Raw genomic sequence first — 21,023 nt, 5'->3', positions numbered from 1 at the left:
CTCCTCCTCCTGTTTCAGCTCCGCTCTGACCGATAGTAACCTCAGCTCAGCAGCAGAACTGGGTGAAAGGGCGCGTGACGTCACGCCCCTGCACGAACTCATCCACGCGGTCAGCAAAACAAAGAAAAGAAAGAAAGAAAGAGGCAAGAGTTTTATTTTATAGAGGGTTTATATGGTTATAAAACAGCTAAAGCTGTTAAAAAATGAACGTCTTTCCACTTATCCTGATTTTTTTCCATGTGAAATTACACAAAACATTTAAATGAATAATGAATTCTGTAATTTAATGTACATAGAATTGTTACAGAGAAAATCTTGCATGATTTGGTAGTGTTGACTGTGTGAAGGCCTTGGACTGGACAGAAGATGGATGGGGTGAGGATGAAGGTTTTCGGGGTCTCAATGTTAAAATGTGAAATTTCCATCACTCTGCATAATAATACGAAAACTGGTCTCAGTTCAGCTCTGCAGGCAGCGTCCATCAGCGTCATGTCGTGTGGGTCTGAACAACACGTCTGCTCTGTCTCTCTGAGCTTCCTGTCTGCGCTGAATGCTCACGCAGCTGCTCCACCACAGAGGGTCTTTGAGAGGCAACAGCTGGTAGGAGCACCCTGGTTTCATTTCAGGCTCAGTGTGTGTTTGTGTGTGTGTGTTTGTGTGTGTGCAGGGGTGTGTGTGTGTGCCCTCAGGACCATGTGATATCCCCCCTCAGCCTGCAAGGGCTCAGTGCACATCAGTGTGTGTTTTTTTTCCTGTGAGTTTTCTGAACAGGCAGTTTTTGTGTACCCGCCCCCCATTACCGGACCTCCGCCGGTCAAAACTGCTTACGGGGCACAGCGGCCGGCCGTGGCCTCCTCCGCAGTTTACTGGCAGATACAGCTGTAGTACAATGTCAATGAGAATGAGGGCTGAGGGCTCTGTATAAGTACTCATACTCATTCTATATTAGCCATAGCTCTCCATTACCCATTATGTGCCCATTACCTTTTTTCACAGTAATAACGCATTATCTACAGCTCCACATTATCTCTCTGTACTGTTGTTTTATTCTGTTATTTGTTTGTTATTTGATTGTACTGAGCGGGTCGACCCGAGGGGGATGGGTTCCTTGGTTCCTCCTAAGGTTTCTTCCCTCGTAAAAGGAGTTTTTTCTTGCCACTGTTGTCACCTCAATAATTGGCATCTCTGTGGTGCTGCTCATAAGAGGTGTGGGCCTGTTTTTCTTTGTAAATCTGCTTTGTAACAAATTCTGTTGCAAAATGCGCTACATAAATAAAATTGACGTTTGGCTGATCTGAATAAGGCCTGTGCGATAGAGCATCTTTAAGCTGGTGTTCCTCAAAACCAAGTTACAGCATTATTAAGAGTGAGCTCTGGTACCAGTGTCTCCAAACTGAAGACCAAGATCCATAAAACTGGAAAAATTAAAGATAGGCCGCAAAGTGTGCGTCCCAAGAAGACCCTCAAACACCAAACGAGTCAATGACAATAAACCACAACAGGGTGCCAGGTCCTCTAAAATCGTAGTTCTCGTATGTGACTCACACTGTTAACTGTTATCTGTAGGAAGGACAGCTGGTTAAGAGAACAGGTATAACAGTAAAATCTAGAAGCTTCAAATGTGCTTGTACTTTTGTGCTCATATGTAGATAATAAAGCGCCTTAAGTATAAAGAGAAACACACTGTGTCCAAAGCCAGATTAGCATGCCTAGTTAAGATATGTGGTGTGAATTTACTCTATACAAATGTTCTAGTTTAGGCTGGTTTATGCTGTTTTGTTGCAATTGCAATGTGTTTTGCTGGTGAACAGTATTATAGTTTAACTCTTAACCGTTAATTTAGACAGCAGAAAAGCATTAAGAAGAAAAACAGGGGGATAAAAAAAAAAATATATATATATATATATACTTTTTTTTTTTTTAGCTGGGTCGCAATTGGCCGCATAGAATTCTCAAAAGCATTTAAACTATAGGGATGCTCTTTATTTTATCGTGCTGTGGTATGAAATGAGAAATCTGTTATATAGGCAAAATTGAATGTATGCTGGTATTTGCTTCTGTTTTTTTTAGCAGAGTAAACATGCTTTTACTAATCAACTAGATTTGATTTAAGATATAATAAGATAAGATAATCCTTTATTGATCCAACAAAGGGGAAATTTGCGATGTTACAGCAACACAGAAGAAATGACAGAAAAACAGGACAGAAAAAACATACAAACAAATAATAAAAAAATCTATGCAAAAGATTACCGAAAATATATATAAAAATATATAAAAATACTAAAAAATATATACATCTGGTATAGCTAAGATAAGGTCAGAAGAGATATAATTAGTGAATAAATAGCAAATAAATAGTAGATAAAAAGGTGAGAAATATTGCACATTTAGCATTACAGCTATACTGATTAAGTATGTAAGTTTTGCATGTAGTAATAAAATAGTAAACTAGTGTCCACTGAGAGCATGGTGTGTTGTACAGTCTGATTTTGTACTGAGCCTAATTATCTGAATGACGTATAGCGTAATTACACTGTTAGCTTTTGTCTCATTTTATAGAAAACAAAGCACAGCAGAAACACTATTAGGTCAAGATGATTTAAGGCAAATATGTAATAAACTAGGCATGAACTGAACAATACTGGAGGCTATAAGCTTCATATAAGCTTCCTATGCTTTGACAGTAATAAATATAAGTATTACTGAGTGCACTTGAACAATAATACAGTTCTATGAATCTCTACTGTTCCACAGTGCAGAACTCCTGCCTGATTCCTAGTAAAACCCTTCAGGTTTAGAAGTGTTGTGCCAAAGGCCAGTGTACTCTCAAAGCATGGCCTTGCCTCAGTCCTTCAGCTCCTAGATGAATACACTGCTATTAAGCACAAAGTTCACTGTCTATCTGCGATTGTGTTTTTTTTTTTTTTTTCAGGCCCAAACTCAGGCATTTCATAATACTATGAGACCACTTGATGAAATGATACGTTGATAAGAAATGATACGTTTCTTAGATTTTACCAAATTGAAAACCTCTGGAATATAATCTAGAGGAAGATGGATGATCACAAGCCATCAAACCAAGGAGTGGCATAAAGTTATCCAAAAGCAGTGTGTGAGACTGGTGGAGGAGAACATGGCAAGATCAGGGTTGTTGCAAGAAATATTGATTTCTGAACTCTTAAAACTTTATGCAAATGAACTTGTTTTGAACAATATGAACAATATTTTTATTTGGAATTTGGGAGAAATGTTGTCTGTAGTTTATAGAATAAAACAACAATGTTCATTTTACCTAAAAATAGCAAAATCAGAGAAAGTGATCCAGAAACTTAAGTGGTCTCCTAATTGTTTCAAGAGCTGTATAATAAAACCTATTTGGTTTGTGCATGGCAGACTAAAATGTATCTGTAATGTCTGAAAAGTCTGTACAAATGAAAGAAGGCTCTATAGGTACCATGTCAAAAGTATCAATGGTCTTGTTTAATCCTGTAATTTTCTGAGACACTGATTTTTGGGGTTTTCATGGGCTGTAAACTGAATTTGAAACTGAATTAGTAAAATAAAGCTACTTTTCGCTGATATTCAAATTTTATAAGGTTCACTAGTCAGTGTCAGTGCAGCATTCATTCTTTACAGGTCTAGTCCCTGTCCCATGATATTTGGCATGCAACATACGCATGACCTTGACAAAGAGCTTGGAAGTGATGTGAGAATTGCATTGATGATGAGACTTCTCAGAAAATCTGACCAATTATGACCTGAGTGACCACATATCACACTGAGCTTTAGTCACCCGCTACAGTGTGTGTGTGTGTGTGTGAGAGCAGTGAGTTGTATAGAGTGTAGAGAGCAGTGCAGAGTGAGTAAGCAATCTCCGGCTGAATAAGAGCAGGAAAGGAATGGATCCAGTGGGACTGGAAGACCGCGTGCGCTGTACTGGTGGCACGTGAGGGAGGGATAGAGGAGGAGGAGGAGGAGGAGGAGGGGAGAAAATCCCCCTCTCTAAACCTCAAAACGTGGTATCTCCCATTCCAGGACATCCCAAATACATCCCAGAAATCCTCCACACAGCATTGCGTAATGTGATTTATCATATGTGGAGCTCTAGTGTAGGATTCAATGAGATTTTATTTTACTATATTATTAATAATATTATTATCTAATTAACACAAAATGCTGCATTTTCTTAATTAAATTACTTTTGTTTTGAAGAGAAAAGAATTAAAACAATAAATAATAAGGAAATATATCAAAACCCAACATACAGTCTGTATCAAATCTGAAAAAAGAATTAATTAATATATACAACAATAACAATAACAGCAAATACATTATTATATTTATTAAAATGTGATGTTAATTTGTGGTACAAAACTGTGAAAACAAAAGAGAAAAAATCTTGTTTCTCCAAAGCACAAATTTTACAGGAGGAGGAAGAAACTTTTTTTTAACTTTTAATGGAAGTCAATAAAAAAATCTATTTTAATTTTAGTATTTTAGAGCATTTCTATTGGTCCATTCATCATGACATTCTTATACAATGTAAATATAAACTGCCAAATTTACACTTTGTGTACACTTTTGTGTAAATTCTGGTCCTGTAGTATGTCTTGTGATATATTTATTTATACAGATTTTATTGATGTCTTTCAATCGGTTTTGGTTGCAAAAAGCTAAATAATTTAATTTTAGTACATTTAGTTTAACATATATAACATATTATATAATATACAGATTATTGCCACGTTCCATACGCTAGAGAAATAAAATATGTATTGTGAAACAATCCAACAAAAATATATTTGATATTGATATGTTGGCAAAAACACAATTTATAATATATTTTTATTTATTTTTTTTTACTTTTTTCACTAAGTCATTAGCTACAATGCAGCCCAGCACGGGATACTTTTATACAATATAGTGTAGCAACAAAGTACAATAGTGTACTTCTGTGATCTTATGGAGTCCATGCCCTAATGCCTTTATGCACTCGTTTATATACACACTCTCCATTCAGAAGAGAATGGGAAAAACACACTGAGAAGAAAACTGAAGGCGTTAACTCCTCTATTCCAACATTTTGCTCAAACTGTGTCCCGAGTGACTAAAAATGACTCAATCTCTCACTCTGTAACGGTCACGGTTATTATAACCCACAGGGTCACTTTAGTACACTGTGTTCCCAAACAAAGAAACCTGTCATTGAAAGTTCATCCAGACTGAGCAGCAGAAACCTGCCCTGTGCTTACAGTGAGGAGGTAGCACCATCTAGTGATGATCACAATATTCACACACACACACACACACACACACACACACACAATACATCATGTGACAGGTTAATATCAGTGTAAAATATCTCTTGTGTCGCACCACACTTGTTAAAATTTCTAAATTTCATTTAAGCAATGTAACAATATATTTCTCAGTCTTTACACTGTATTATTACATATTTCATGTTCACAGTGCTGTCTATGTATTTGTACATATAATTAAACTATTCTCTTGGCATACCCCAGGACCCTACTATAAAACTTGCCTACAATAGGAAACCTAGGATCTAATACTAGACTATTAGATTTATACAACATTATGCACATATTATAGTTTATTACTGAATTTTGCAACCCTGGTCCTGGAGGCCAACAGTACTGCACATTTTAGTGCCTTTCCTGCTTTCACCCCCACTTTATCCTTAACTATAATGGGCTGTTAGTAACACTAACCAAAGGTTGTTAAAAAAAATAGTGTGGAAAAAACTGCATTAAGCACTAAATCAACAGCAAAACAGTGTGACCTAACATGAAATTTACTTCTCTGCAAGGTGATAAACTGGGGCTCGTATTGTCTTAAACTATTATTGATTCATTACTGTTTAAACTGTTGCTCATCACTCCAATTTCCAACACATATTATTAGTATTATTTCATATTTTGCAAAAAGTGATCAATATGGTCAATCTTGCACAGTAGATATATCAATATTTTTTTCAATTATACTAAAGCATACCACTTAAATCATTTAATATTCACTTAATATGCACTTTTTGTGTAAATATTTTTAAAAACTGACAGAATGTGTGAATATCCAGCAGGTGGCGCTGAAGTCCTACAATAGGAAGGCACACATGGGCTAACAAAGGATGACGTCATCTTATTATAAGTTCTGTGTAAATATGGTTAAACTCAGACTTTTTTATTGTGCAAAATCATATATAACATATGTTAAATAAATATATGCGCATGTACTAAAAGTGAAATACATTTCAGTATAAGTTTTATTATGCATTTTGCAGCACATTCAATATTTACATACATACTGTATATACAACAGCCCATAATACTAATAATAGGCATATACTATACTACTATACATATATAATACTAATAATACACTATACAATGAAATTTTACTGTGTTAATCTTCCACTGACACACGAGCTATTAACAAAAATAAATAAAAAGAGTAGAAGAACTATAAAACATAAATTATAGACTATAAACATACAATAAAGTATTAAGCTAAATATATAAGTTAAATATAGACAATGTACTATAGGGAATATACAATAGGAAGTAGACAAGTAATATATTTAAATTGGTAATCTGCACAAAATAACAAGAGAGTAAAGTAATGTGTGCACAGTAAAGCGGAAGTAAGACAATAGCAATATGTAGTGTATGTGTATTTATAGACCAGCAAGTTCAGTGATGTGGTTATATATATGTACGTGTGTGTTACATATATGCATATATGCAACAGACAGCATAATAATATAGATTTTATTTTTTATTAAAAGTATAGTTTATACAGCATAATAATGCAACAGACAGCATAATAATATAGATTTTTATAAGTTATAAGTATAGTTTTATACAGCATAATAATGCAACAACATAAAAATATAGTTTTATAAGTTATAAGTATAGTTTATACAGCATGATAATGCGACGGTTAAATGTTTATATGTTTTATGTGATATATGTTTATAAATTAAGGGATTATAAGTTTTAATTGTATTTTTTTAGCATATAAAACCTTATTGTTAATATTATTGTATTTGTGGAACAGTGCATTAATACTACACTAACCGGTTCACTCACACAGCTCAGTCAAATCTGCCGCCGCTCCGCCAATCCCGATGCGCTGCTACTGAACCGGTTCAGGATCTGTTCACACTGTGACCGCTGCTCCGCTTTAATCTCAGGCAGAAGCAGCAGCTGATCCTGGATCAGCCGGTAAACTCAGACCTGCCCGCCTCCCCCCGCCCTCCCTCCCTCTGCAGCCTCACCGTTCAGGAAGTTATTCCTCACCGTCCCCAGATCCGGAGAATAGAGGAATCCGGAGTTAATCCGGTTTAAACCGCGCAGATCTGAACGCGGACGGGATTCGCGCAGTGTTTTATTACTGGATCTATTTATTAACGCGGTGCTGCTGCGGTCTGAGAGCGTTTATTACCGGATTTAAAATCCTGGAGCTGATTTTCCTCCATTCCAGACCAGCCAGGCAACTCCCCGCTAGTTTCAGCATCTGATTCTGTTTAATTCGGATTATTATCCAGATCAGGAATCTGCTGCGATGGGATGCTGCAGCAGTGCAGAGGTGAGCTGAACCTGGCGGACTGCGCGGTTTTACAGGGTTATGATCTTCAGGCTGTTTTAAAAACGCCTGTGTTGTTGGTTGGAGGGTTTGGTCTTGGCTCCGCCCTCTTTTAGAAACGCTGGAGTTTTATAATCTGAATTTTTCGCTTTATAGGGAATTTTTAATGCTTTAATGTAGAAATACCAGGAGGTAGCGTATGATAGATAATATATCGCTGTTTGACCATTAGCTCTGGAGTTGGGGGTGTCACAATATTATACTTTGGATTTGATACTGATACAAAGTGCACGGTCACAATGCTCGATACCAAACGATACTATGGCAAAACAAAGAAAATGCAATTTATATATATATATATATATATATATATATATATATATATATATATATATATATATATATATATATATATATATATATATATATATATATATATAAAGCTCTGTGGAAAAAACAAATAGAGACCACTTCAGTTTCTGAATCAGTTTCTCTGATGTTGCTATTTTTAGTTATATGTTTATGTAAAATGAATATTGTTGTTTTATTCTATAAACTACATACAACATTTTTTTACATATCACCTTGCTCTAGTAGTGCATGATTACATACATACACAGAGGATGCAATACTGTTTATATCCATATCAAAATTATATTGCATCGACCGAAATTAAGAAATATATCATGATATTCATTTTGGCCATATCGTTCAGTACTACGAATGACCTATGATATGCATTAAAATTGGTCAAATAAATAATTGTGATGAACAAAAAATAATATTTGCAATATTTTTTAAATATAATAGCATCATTTCTTCAAAATGTATTATTACTCTATTTCAATTATGAAGAATATTCAGGCATTTGAATAAAATAAAAAAAATGTACCATTTTATTTTAACAAAGTGGACATGCCTTTTGCGTTATTTACACTCATTGCTAAGTACACTCATTTACACTCAGTGCACATTTTAAATAATTCTTGTGTTTCTTGACAGAAAAAGGTGGACTGGAAGCCTCTGGAGGAGCGGCGGTGCACTGATATACCATGGCTGATTCTTTTCGCCCTGTTTAACGTTGGAATGGTGAGTTCTAATCAGAGAAGGCTGTTTATATTATTCAAAACTTAGTCAGTGACAGTGGTTTGTTTTTGATAGGAACATGATCCAACCTTGATCCGACCCAACTATTAAATATACTCTTTATGTTTGAACTAAATGGCTGTTCAGGTGCAGTTTAACCTGATTTACTACCCAGATATTAACAAATACTGTCTTCTGGTTCTCCATGCAAAGTTCTTTTCACACTGAACGCGATATGTGCAGCAATCTTTCTGCATTCAGTGTTAAAGCAGCTTTATACAGCTTTATATGTCCGGAAAACAGGACCTTCTTGCTGTATTAACATTTTAGCTCCATTAGAATTGAAATGCCAGACAAATTACTCATTGGATCGGGACCTCTTTTACCTGCTGTGTGAATAATTGCCATAGTTGCTCACTGATTAAAACAGAAGGTAGTGAAGTTAACTCTAGCTCTAAATGGTTAAAGCCAAAGCCTTAAGTGTGCACTGTGGATGGATCATATCTGTTGCTAATGTGATTTATCTGACTGTATGGATTTTCATTCTCTCCCATAGCTCTTCATTTGTGGTTTCGCCATCTCAACCGGAGCAGCTTCCAGACTCGTATCAGGCTACGACAGCTACGGCAACATCTGCGGCCAGAAGAACACAGAGATCCCGGGGATCGAGCTCAGTGGCCGGGACCAGACCTTAAATAAGTGCGTAAAACAGATAAAACACCTCGTTATTTTTTAAAGTTCCTGTTTTTAGCTTTTTGCCCTCTAGCATCTAACTTGTTTTGACAGGCACCAACTTGAACTAGGAGAGCATAGTAGTTATATATGTACCCTAATTTTTATCACTTCATGCGTATATAGAATTATATCTGTTATCAGGATTATAAACTTGAGTAAGTGTAAACGCCCAAGATTAATTTAAAACTGATACAAATCTGATCATTCAGTTCACTTCAGAAAATGATCTGAGACTCCCTTAAAACAGAAACAAATCTGATCACTTATACCCCTTCAGAAGATGAGCTGAGACGCATTTAAAACAGATACTAATCTGATCAATAACACCACTTCATATAGCTCTATCTGAAAGCCTGTACAGGAGTCACTGGTTTGGACGTGTGTCCAGCTTGATGTAGTGATTGGTTTAATCCGATTGGGCTCATTAAGTTAATGGATTACCTGACTGAGGGCTTTAGAAACTGACAGCTGCTTCATTCCACCTGCATGAGAATGAGTAATGTTACTGAAGTTCTTCGGGAAAATAAACACAGTAGTATACTTACTTATGCAGAATATAGTGACATATGCTGTTTTTATCAGTGTATTTAAAGTCTTTGCTCTTTAAATGAACAGAAATGCATGAAAACTGTGATTAAAAATCAGGGTTATTCCACCAAATAATGATTTCTGAACTTTTAAAACTTTATGAATGTGAACTTTCAGGTCCGAAAGCTCTGCATCGTTTTTGTTATTTCTGCCAATTTCTCATTTTCTGCAAATAAATGCTCTAAATGACAATATTTTTGGGGGAATTTGGGAGAAATGTTGTCTGTAGTTTATAGAATAAAACAGCAATGTTCATTTTACTCAAACATAAACCTATAAATAGCTAAATCAGAGAAACTGATACAGAAACTGATACTGTACATTTATAAAACACATAATGTTACACAATTACAGCTGTTTCTCGTGTAAATTACAGGTATGTGTTTTTCCTGGACCCGTGCAACATTGATATTGTGAGAAGGAAGATCAAGTCTGTAGCGCTCTGCGTCTCCAGGTGCCCGGAGGCAGAACTCCAAACTTATGCTGATCTCAGAAAATTTGCAAATACCAACGGTGAGCACTGTCTTAATTTAATTTTAACGCTTACAGGACTGGGACTAGATTATTTTTGACACCATTTGAAAATGCTCATTGCCAGTGTACTGGTGAATTGGCCTCTCCGTACTGAAGTGATCCAGACTATGAAGGATCACATAATGAATCATATAGTAAATTAAAAGTCTTAAACAAACCAAAATACTCTGTGAAGTATTTAGGTGCTTTTATCTGGGGAGCTGTTAACTTGCGGTTTCTGAGGCTGGTAACTCTGATGAACTTATGTACAATAGAGGAAACTCTTGCTCTTCCTTTCCTGGGGTAGTTTTGATGCTCTTTGTGGTGGCTGCACTTGGGGATGCTTTCAAAGTTCTTGAAATTGTTATTTTCCTTTTAACTGGCCTTCTTTTCCTTAATTTTTTTTCTGTATTTATATGAGTAGTTTTTGCTTCTCATAATCTGGATTCGAACATTACTCAAATATTCACTATTCACTGTATACCTGTAACTCTACCTCTTCACTACTTTACTTTAACTGATGCTCTCAAACACTTTATTAAGAGACAAGAAATTCAAGTAATTAACTCTTGATGAGTTCAGCACAGCTGTTAACTGAAAGCCTGAATTCCAGGTGACTCTACCTCATAAAACTGACAGAGAAAATCCAGCAGAGATGTACAAAACTGTCATATAGGCAAGAGGTGTTACTTGGAAGAATCTAAAATATAATACATATTCTGGTTTATCTTTTTGTTAAATAATAATTCCATATGTTTCCCTTATAGTTTGGATGAGTTTAGTGTTGACCTACAATGCAGAACATTTTAAAATATTGAAAAAACACTAAATTTAAGGTATGGTTTTTGTTTGCTTGTGTGTTTCAGGGTCTCGGTTGTGCTCTTATGAATTGGACCCCAACAGATATGATGATCCAAACAGCGCTACAAAATGTCCCAAACTTCCAGTCCCTCCAAGGCAAAATTACTCTCTTATTTATATTTTTAACCAACATAAGTCTTGTTTATACATAAATATATATTTCTTATCATTGTAAATGATACAACTAAAGATATTTTAGATTTTAATTATGAGTCAATTATTTAAAAAATATCTTTAATTGGAATAGGACAAAATTGATTTCTTTAAAAAAATTATATTTATATATTCTATACATTTAAGAAATGTATATTATAGTATATGTACATTTCTTTAGAAAGCTGCATGAGCTACATTATCTAAAATCTTATTTACTGGATTCAGTACATGATATAATATAACAACAAATATTGTTTTAATTGTAAAAAAAAAAAAACATTTTTACAGTTACACTGAACCCTCAACAGCTCTGTAAATCATTTCTTTATTTTTTGAAGATTTATAACTAATACATGAGGATAATTTATGTGTATATAATTAAAATAAATGTTTAAATCATATATAATACTGATTTAAACAGTAGTGCATCTCTTCTGTGCTGCATTATCATTGCTAATCTGCTCTTTCTCTGTGTAGTAAGTCTTTGCCAGTGTTTAACCGCTGCACGCCGGCGGATATCTCCTGCTACGCCAAGTTCGCCGAGGCGCTCATCACGTTCGTCAGTGATAACAGCGTGCTGCACCGGGTCATCGCTGGTGTGATGACCTCAAAGGAGATCATTATGGGGCTGTGTCTGCTATCACTAGGTACCTAGATACCTACATTGGCTGTGTCCCAGTTTACAGTGCTTTCTATAACGCTGTGATGGGAAATTAATAAAAATAAGTTAAATTACGCTTTTTTTTGGTCATTTATCTCTCTGTTTTATCCTCCGCAGTTCTGTCTGTGATTCTGATGGGAGTGATCCGCTATATCTCAGCAATCCTCGTGTGGCTGCTCACGGCTGTCGTGGTGCTCGGCTCCCTGGGTAGGCTGGAATAAGCCGATTAGCCCTAGCGGCACTGGCTATCATGCTGTGAAACTGCACCTGATAACACAGAAAAAGTGCTGGTTATTAGCCTAGTAAACCCAGGGTTAATGATTCTAGGGCCCTATGATTTCCACGATACGGAAAACACAAACAGAATCACAGAATTGAGGGATAAAAAACAGAATTTAGATATAAATAAAGAGATACAGCGAATTATACGATCAAAAAAGCAGTGAACTGCACTGAAGACAAGAGTAACATGCAGACACCATACACATTATAACACATTATATCAAACAGCAGAACTTACCATTTCTACTAACATCATTCAATTAGCCATTAATTCTTCTCAGAAAACAGTTAGAAACAGTTAGACTCTGAACAGAAAATGCTAAAATACCTAAAGACCCACAGGGTTCTATATTAGGTCCAATCAACGTGTTGTGTATTATGACACTAATGCAGTGTGGGCTTACTTACAGAGTTTAAGGAATATAAAGGGGTTAAAAACAACTTCATTCAAGTATAACATGTTTACATTTTTATAAAGGATAAAAAATAAAGAAAGAATCAAAACGTTTGCAGTTAATTAATAGCCAGCGTTTATAATGTGACTTTATGTAATGTGACTTTAGAATTGTAAGGGAGACACTAGACGTTTTTGTGTTTAGAGATTCAATAAAAAAAATCAACTAACAATAGTACCAGAATCATATTTTAATTAGCCAATAATTGCTTTAAATCAGTCTTTAGTACATAAATACATTTTATATTTATTCAGAATGCTAACTCAGTTTAGTCCTGGCTTCTACTTTATTTGGTATTGATTAGGGATGTAATCTGGTGCTCTCTCTCTCTTTCTCTCTCTCAGGTGGTACTGGGGTTCTGTGGTGGCTCTACGTGGATCACCGGGTATCTGCCAACTCCACTCTGCCCGCCCCCGAACTGCAGGTGGCTAAAGACAATGAGAAAGCACTGCTGATCTACGCTGTAGCAGCTACCATCTTCACGGTACCGTCATACTTAATTACAATAATAATAGTAATCTGCCAATAAACCTGCCAGTTAGTCTTATTCCCCTCATTGAACTGAATACATAATAATGGCAGAGTCATAAAAAGATATTTTTTTGGATTTTTGGAGGTGAAGTTATAAAAAAAAAACATCACTGGGATTGTGTTATTTAGTTCTGCAAACATTTACTTCAAATTACGTTAACATATAACATATAAAATATACAGAATTACATTCTATTATGTTCCCTTAATAGTTCTAATTTACAATTTTGTTGAATAGCACCCCAGAAATCACACGCGAGTTGCCCACACATGTTGAGTTGCCCAGTTAAAGTAAATAAAACTGGATGCTAATGCTAATTAGCTTAGCATTAGCACTGCACAAGATCATATTGCTTACTAATTGCATGACGGCTACTTGACGGACTGAACAAAAGAACAAAATACATTTTTATTTTGTATAAAGAGAACACAATTTTGCACAATTTCACATTCTTAGTGTGACTATTAAAGGTTTAATAATTAATTAAGTAATTCTGAACTAGAAAATCGCTAAACTGTGCAGGGTACGTTTTTGTAGAACAGAGCCATTCTTTTTTTTGTTTTACATCCTAACCGTTTAGTTACATGTAAGAAAACACACAGTTCTCCTGTATGTGTAATTTAATGTTTCTTACTGGAAACAGCCAATCCTAACCTACACTATCATTCCTCTCAGGCGGTCCTACTGCTGCTGATGTTCTTCATGAGGAAGCGGGTGGCCCTGACCATCGCTCTGTTCCGCGTGGCCAGTAATGTGTTTGGACACCTGCCCCTGCTGGTTCTCCAGCCTTTCTGGACCTTTCTGACCCTCATGATGTTCTGGGTTTACTGGATTACTGTGCTGCTGCTACTGGGAACAGCAGGTTTGTGTTTTTGTGAATGCACTTAGCCCCCACTTACCCCATACCACAGAGGAGCAAGGCATATTCTATGTATAGATAATTAGATAAAAGCTTTAAAAAATAGAAGATTTGACGTTGAATGTCTTGCAATTTGACTTTACACTTAAATTAGTGCTTAATTTGTATTTAATGTACAAATTAATATGGTAAGTAAAGAGGAATGGTTGGGTATGTCACTATGCCTCGTCCACAGGAAATCCAATAAAGAACAATCAGACCGGACTGGCGGAGTTTAAGATGGACGGGCCGATGCAGTACATGGTGTGGTATCATGCGGTCGGGCTCATCTGGATCAGCGAGTTCATCCTGGCCTGCCAGCAGATGACGGTAGCGGGGGCGGTTGTAATATACTACTTTACCAGGTTTGTGGCCTTTTAAAAAAAAAACACATTTCTTAATTCTTGCACTTAGTTTGTGTTATGAGTTAAAGTGCTGTGGAAAAATCCACCTAATTAAGTATAAATGAACAACCAGCCTATATAGAAACAGATAAGCCAAAATATTATGGCCACTAAGGGTGGGCAATATGGCCAAATGTTATACCACTGCAACTAAATAAATGTTAAAGTTGTATATATTATTACAGGTTTAAACATTCAATATAAATATAAATATAAATTACAATATGCAATATTACTTTTTTAAATCCTGTAAAAAATAGAAAAAAGGAATAATGTATCATAGCAATTTAGTAATATAATGCAAAATATTAAGTACATGCATATAAACTGTAAACCTAAACAAAAAAGATTTATAATAAGACAGAATAGTGGCATTATCACAATCTAATGTTTTTTAATCACCACAGTACTGTCACAATACGTTTTGTACAATACGATATGGCACACTCTTAGGTGCCTTCAGCTATGCACTCTCGTATAGAGCAAAGTAGCATATATTATGACATTTAAATTTGTGAGTGGTCATAATGTTTTGGCTTATTAGTCTAAATACAGACACACTCCCCAGATAATCACTGTTAATATTGTACCAGTAAAGATAATGTATTGTCCCCTTTCCCCCTGTAGAGATAAATCTCAGCTCCCCATTACGCCCATCCTGTCTGCAGTGATACAGCTGATGCGCTATCACCTGGGCACGGTGGCAAAAGGAGCCTTCATCATCACGCTGGTGGAGATCCCTCGCCTCACCCTCAGCTACATCAGCACCCAGCTCAAAGGCAGTGTACGTCTAACTCTATCCATACGATACTTTATACCACTGTGAATCCCTAGGTTTAAACGCAGTGTTATATTTAATACGTATTAAATTATATATGTTTTCTCTCCTGTAGGAAAACGCCTGCGCTCGCTGCATGCTGAAATCTTGTGTCTGCTGTTTGTGGTGTTTAGAGAAGTGCCTCAGCTACCTGAATCAGGTACGCAAACACAGCTCAGGGTTACTTTACACTCTTATCAAAGCTGTTAACTGTGTATTACTCTGTGTTACATTTTACTGCGTCACCAGTACTGACTGAAGTCCTGTGTGGACGAGATTAGCTTTACCTGAGCAGGTGATTAATGTATTTTTACTACATGGAATTAGAAATCTCAGTATATATATATATATATATACATATATATATATGACTGGAATGGGAGTAGCTACTGGATTTATGCATAGCTATCACCTACAAAAACATGATGACTAATATTATTACAAACTTATTTATTCTGAAAAATTCTGGTAAACAGTTAATAGTTACTTTGCACTACTTCCCCAGGAAAAAATAAACATAACCTGTCCGAGTATCTCCCGATACAATATTATTGCGATACATGACCCATGATAACGATGATATCACGATCACGATTCTATAAAAAGTCAATATATCAAAAGAAAATCCCCTACAATACTTTACGGCATCTGTGTTCCTGAAGAGGATAAAATAAACTAAGCAAATACTAGACAAGATCACACAATCGATATATTGCACCACCTCTAACATAAACTACATGATTATTACACTTCGCCTCAAAAGAAATGGCCTGCTATATTCTACTAAAAAAAAAAACATTAATTTATGTTTACAGAATTAGTTTGCAGGTTAGCTACAATAGTCATAAAACTCCAAATGTTTTTCTATTGCTTTAGACATGTGTGCATTTGTGTTGATAACTCTTGTTTTTTTCTATCTATTAGAATGCCTATGTAGCCACAGCCATTAACAGCACCAGCTTCTGCACGTCTGCCCGAGATGCCTTCATCATCCTCGCTGAGAACGCTCTCCGTGTCGCCACCATCAACTCGGTGGGAGACTTTGTCCTGTTCCTGGGAAAGGTATGGCTTATGGTTCAACTGATTTATTTCTTTACATGTTAGCGATGTTAGCATTGTAGCTTTAGCAGACATCCCAAGTTGCAAAAGTTGATTTCAGGGAGGTACCCCCATTTTTTTTGGGCCCCAAGTATCGCTTGAGTTCAGTCTTGGGCCACTCATTCCAGATTTTATCTAACTTGTGGGCATCAGGAAGCCGTTAATGATAATGTGGTCGACTCACGCCACTTCCGGGAGACTTGGAAAGTCTGCTTTAGGGCAGAACTTTACCCAACAAACAGGTCTTGGCTTGGTTCTAGAATTGAAGAAGAATTGAACGCTGCAACTTCTGCTTGTTTACACAATCATAATTTACAATCTCATTTAATTTCAGCAGCAAATAAGTGTAATACACTTACACTGATCAGCCATAAAACATGCTTGATAGTGGATGCCAGGTGGATGGGGATTACATTTCCTAGGTAGTGCAGGAATTTTCCATTCCTCGAACCACAATGTACATCACATATGTACTGAGAATACATTTATTAAAGGCATTACCACCCATAGTGGACAACGGTGTAGTGCAGCGTGTGATAATGATCGTGACTGGCGGCATCTGGCATATTACAGATCAGTGAAGGCTTCTTTAGTGTCTATGGGATGTGCCATAAATCATGGGACACAAAATGCCATAAAAAAATGAGTTTCTTGGTTTTTACCAAATTGAAAACCTCTGGAATATAATCAAGAGGAAGATGGATGATCACAAGCCATCAAACCTTCAAGCTGAACTGCTTGAATTTGTGCACCAGGAGTAAAGACATAAAGTTATCCAAAAGCAGTGTGTAAGACTGGTGGAGGAGAACATGATGCCAAGATGCATGAAAACTGTGATTAAAAAACAGGGTTATTCCACAAAATATTGATTTCTGAACTCTTAAAACTTTAAGTTTTAAGTTATAAATATGAACTTGTTTTCTTTGCATTATTTGAGATCTGAAAGCTCTGCATCTTTTTTATCGTTATTTTAGCTATTTCTCATTTTCTGCAAATTAACGCTCTAAATGACAATATTTTTTTTGGAATTTGGGAGAAATGTTGTCTGTAGATTTTAGAATTAAACAAACATTTTAATTTTACTCAAACATAAACGTATAAATAGCAAAATCAGAGAAACTGATTCAGAAACTGAAGTGGTCTCTTAATTTTTTTTCAGAGCTGTATACTGTACATAGGCTAGGCACTTCTAATTTGTGTTTTTTTTTTTTATTATTTCCAGGTCCTGATTGTGTCGTGCACGGCGTTTGCAGGCGTTTTGGCTCTGAATTATCAGCGAGAATACACAGTGTGGGTGCTGCCGCTCATCATAGTGTGTCTGTTCGCCTTTTTGGTGGCCCACTGTTTCCTCTCTATCTTCGAGATGGTGGTGGACGTGCTGTTCCTCTGCTTCGCCATCGACACCAAGTACAATGACGGCAGCCCAGGCAGCGAGTACTACATGGACAAAGCCCTGATGGTACGTACTTTATGTCCAGTCTCGAAATTTTTCTTCACAAAGCCAGTCAGTCAGAACTCAGTTTCAATATCAGTATCAGAAGAAAGACAAAAATAAATCCTATGTCTATAGTACAAGGCTTGCACTAGTGCTGGGTGATATGGCAAATTATTTTTAATGGTATTTAAATATAATCTTATGATGCATAGTATTAATCATGAGTGGCAGATTATTAAAAATTCCTATTCCAATACTCTTTCATGTGTAGTACAGTGATTTACATACAAATTGTGCTACATATCACCCAATTAAACTGTATTTTTTTACACTATCCGTAATGCACTGATGATTTCCTCAATGTGTACAAAGTCAAACCTATTAAAAACTTTTATCACGATATGATAAAATCCCAATATATAGTTTAGCTGTAACTAGAACCATTTAGAAATCATTTCAACCCACACACAGTAATAGTATCAGTGATAAATGCTGTTCTCCATCATTCTGTGCTGTACAGGAGTTTGTGGAGAGCAGTAAAAAGGCTGTGGCTGAGGGGAAGCGAGCAGCAGGAGGAACCAGCACGGAAATGAAGCCCATGGTGAGCTTTAAAACCAATGTTCAGTCCACATTTCACACAGTTCACACTTGCAGATGATGAAATAAGGTGATAGGCTTGTATAAAGACTTAGTAGATGATCTTTTTTAGTTACCAAATTGGCTTATTATGGTTATTTCTGGTTGGCTATTCTCAGTCCAGCAGTGACAGTGAGTAGGTGTTTAAGAACTCCAACAGCACTGCTGCATCTGATCACAACTCTCACTAACACTGCAGGGGTGAGAATTACCCAACACCCACATAGAAATATGTGTATATATATATATATATATATATATATATATATACATATACACACACATTCCAAAAAGTTCAATTTTTGTCTCGTCAGTCCACAGAATATTTACCCAAAGTTTTGGGGAACAGTCACTTTCTTATTATTGAATCATTAACACTGACCTTAACCGAGACCTGCAGTGAGACGTGCAGTTCTTTTAATCTTGTTCTGGGTTCTTTTCTGACCTCCTGGATGAGTTGTTCATGCCCTTTTGGAGTAATTATGTAGGCCGGTCACTCCTGAGAAGGTTCACCAGTGTTCCATGTTGTCTGTATTAGTGAATAATAGCTCTCACTGTGATTCTCTGGAGTCCCAAAGCTTTAGAAATGACTTTGTACCCCTTTTCCAGACTGAGATTTTCTTCAGATCGGGGCATAATGTGTTGCTTTTTGAGATCTTTTAGCTGCTTGATGTGTCAGACAGGTTCTATTTAAGTGATTTCTTGCTTCTACAGGTCAAGCAGCAAACAGGCCTGGTTGTGGTTAGTAGTGAAATGTGGATAATTGCAGTTAATTAATGGGGGCAATTTCTTTTGGATAGCTGTTAAAAAATTCAATCATTAATCATCTTTACTCAGGTTATCTTTGTTTGATATTAAATTTTGATAATCTTAAAAATGCACGTATGACAATAGAGAAAACTGTAAGGAGGCAAATTCTTAAATATGACACTGTACATATGCATGAGCACTGGCAACCTGACAGCTGGTCTCTGTTTGTGTTTCAGACTCATGGTGGGACGTTGGCGTGATGCAGCCGGATATCCGACACCATTAATGCCTCCAATAGGTGCTGGTGATGATCTTCACTCCAGGGACGTTTTTCCTCACTGTGTGCTTTAATTACAGAGCAAGTTCAGAATTAAGCACCCGTGAGGCATCTATGCATACTTACTTGATAGCCTTTTTGTATAAATGAACATCCAGCATCTTTTAGCAATAATGGTTTTGTATATTTTTGGAAATGTACTTAAGTCGTTTTTGTAAATCAGGTATTTTAGTTACAAAAAGCTGTTACCTGTTCTTTTTATTCAATTACTGTCATGTATTTTTATACTGCATTTCGTTTTGATGTTGAGCCATGTGTGGCCATATATGATTTCCTCCTCAAATCATCGGCAGCTTTAACTGATCATAATCAGATGAGCAATATTAATAATATTCCTTATGCTGAGATTAGCTTTATTATTATACCTGTAAGAAAAAAAGAAAAGATTTAGCTGATAGCAGATTATGGTCATAGTCAATAGAGAAATGATGACGGTCATAGGACATATAAAGATTAATACTGAATATATAAGAGTGTATTATTAAATAAGAAGGGATTTAACTTGAAATTTGCTGGAAAAAGAGAAACTGAACAATGTAGTAGTGGCTTCTATTAGACCTACAGCAGTTACTGTATTTCAACTGTTTATTTCTGTCAATACTAAGCAGAGATTAGTTTTAACGCCGATCCAAAGCACAAGTGGTGTTTAAACAGGGTCTATACTGAACGTTAACGTGGGTTAGGGCTGTAGTTTTAGTTTTAGTATAAAAACAGAACTGCTGCACCCCAAGCCTGCTTAAAACGTTCAGTTGTGTTATTAACCTGACTTGAGGCATCAGTGACTGTTACCTACATGTAGTCATGGTTGAACATATTTATACACATGAAAACAAACAATAAAATGAATAAATGGTTGTGTATATAAAGCATAAAAAAACTTTTTTTTCTTTTCTTATTAACACTATTTACTAGAGGTGTGCCGATACAGTACTTATTGGCGTTGTCAGAGATGTTATTAAAGAGAAGAAACAACAACTGGTTCAAAAAAATGACAGGCAGTAGGGCTCTGAGTGTTCCAGCAGGCTTAAGAGCTGTCACTATGATCAGGAGGAGATTGCTGGTTTGAATCCCGGTCATGTAGCTTGCCATCAGCTACAGGAGCTTTGAGAAAGCACAATTGGTCTTTCTCTCTCTGGGTGGGTAGATGGCGTTTTTTTTTTCCCCCCTCATCACT

At 36.1% G+C, this 21,023-nt stretch overlaps 1 protein-coding gene across 1 annotated transcript; it reads left to right on the top strand.

Annotated features, from left to right (window-relative positions):
• Positions 1–7,277: 7,277 nt before the first annotated feature.
• Positions 7,278–20,422, top strand: slc44a1a (solute carrier family 44 member 1a). The gene is made up of 16 exons (XM_022667240.2): positions 7,278–7,608; positions 8,608–8,694; positions 9,248–9,390; positions 10,391–10,527; positions 11,394–11,484; positions 12,022–12,191; positions 12,323–12,412; positions 13,287–13,426; positions 14,150–14,336; positions 14,569–14,737; positions 15,404–15,560; positions 15,670–15,753; positions 16,518–16,655; positions 17,914–18,150; positions 18,647–18,727; positions 19,749–20,422. Exons 1-16 carry the CDS (start codon positions 7,585–7,587, stop codon positions 19,770–19,772), a joined length of 1,959 nt encoding a protein of 652 aa, XP_022522961.1. The 5' UTR covers positions 7,278–7,584; the 3' UTR covers positions 19,773–20,422.
• Positions 20,423–21,023: the final 601 nt, after the last annotated feature.

The sequence above is a fragment of the Astyanax mexicanus genome, chromosome 25 (assembly GCF_023375975.1).
Source record: "Astyanax mexicanus isolate ESR-SI-001 chromosome 25, AstMex3_surface, whole genome shotgun sequence".
Lineage (NCBI taxonomy): Eukaryota > Metazoa > Chordata > Actinopteri > Characiformes > Acestrorhamphidae > Astyanax > Astyanax mexicanus.
The sequence above is the reverse complement of the archived record's forward strand: the minus strand, read 5'-3'. Positions and strand labels throughout refer to the sequence as shown.

Excerpts from the sequence above, each read along its gene's own strand:
- slc44a1a (XM_022667240.2), top strand. The coding sequence starts at position 7,585 with ATGGGATGCTGCAGCAGTGCAGAG. Across the intron at positions 8,695-9,247 it reads CCCTGTTTAACGTTGGAATG|CTCTTCATTTGTGGTTTCGC; the intron begins GTGAGTTCTAAT and ends TCTCTCCCATAG. Across the intron at positions 16,656-17,913 it reads TTGTCCTGTTCCTGGGAAAG|GTCCTGATTGTGTCGTGCAC; the intron begins GTATGGCTTATG and ends TATTATTTCCAG.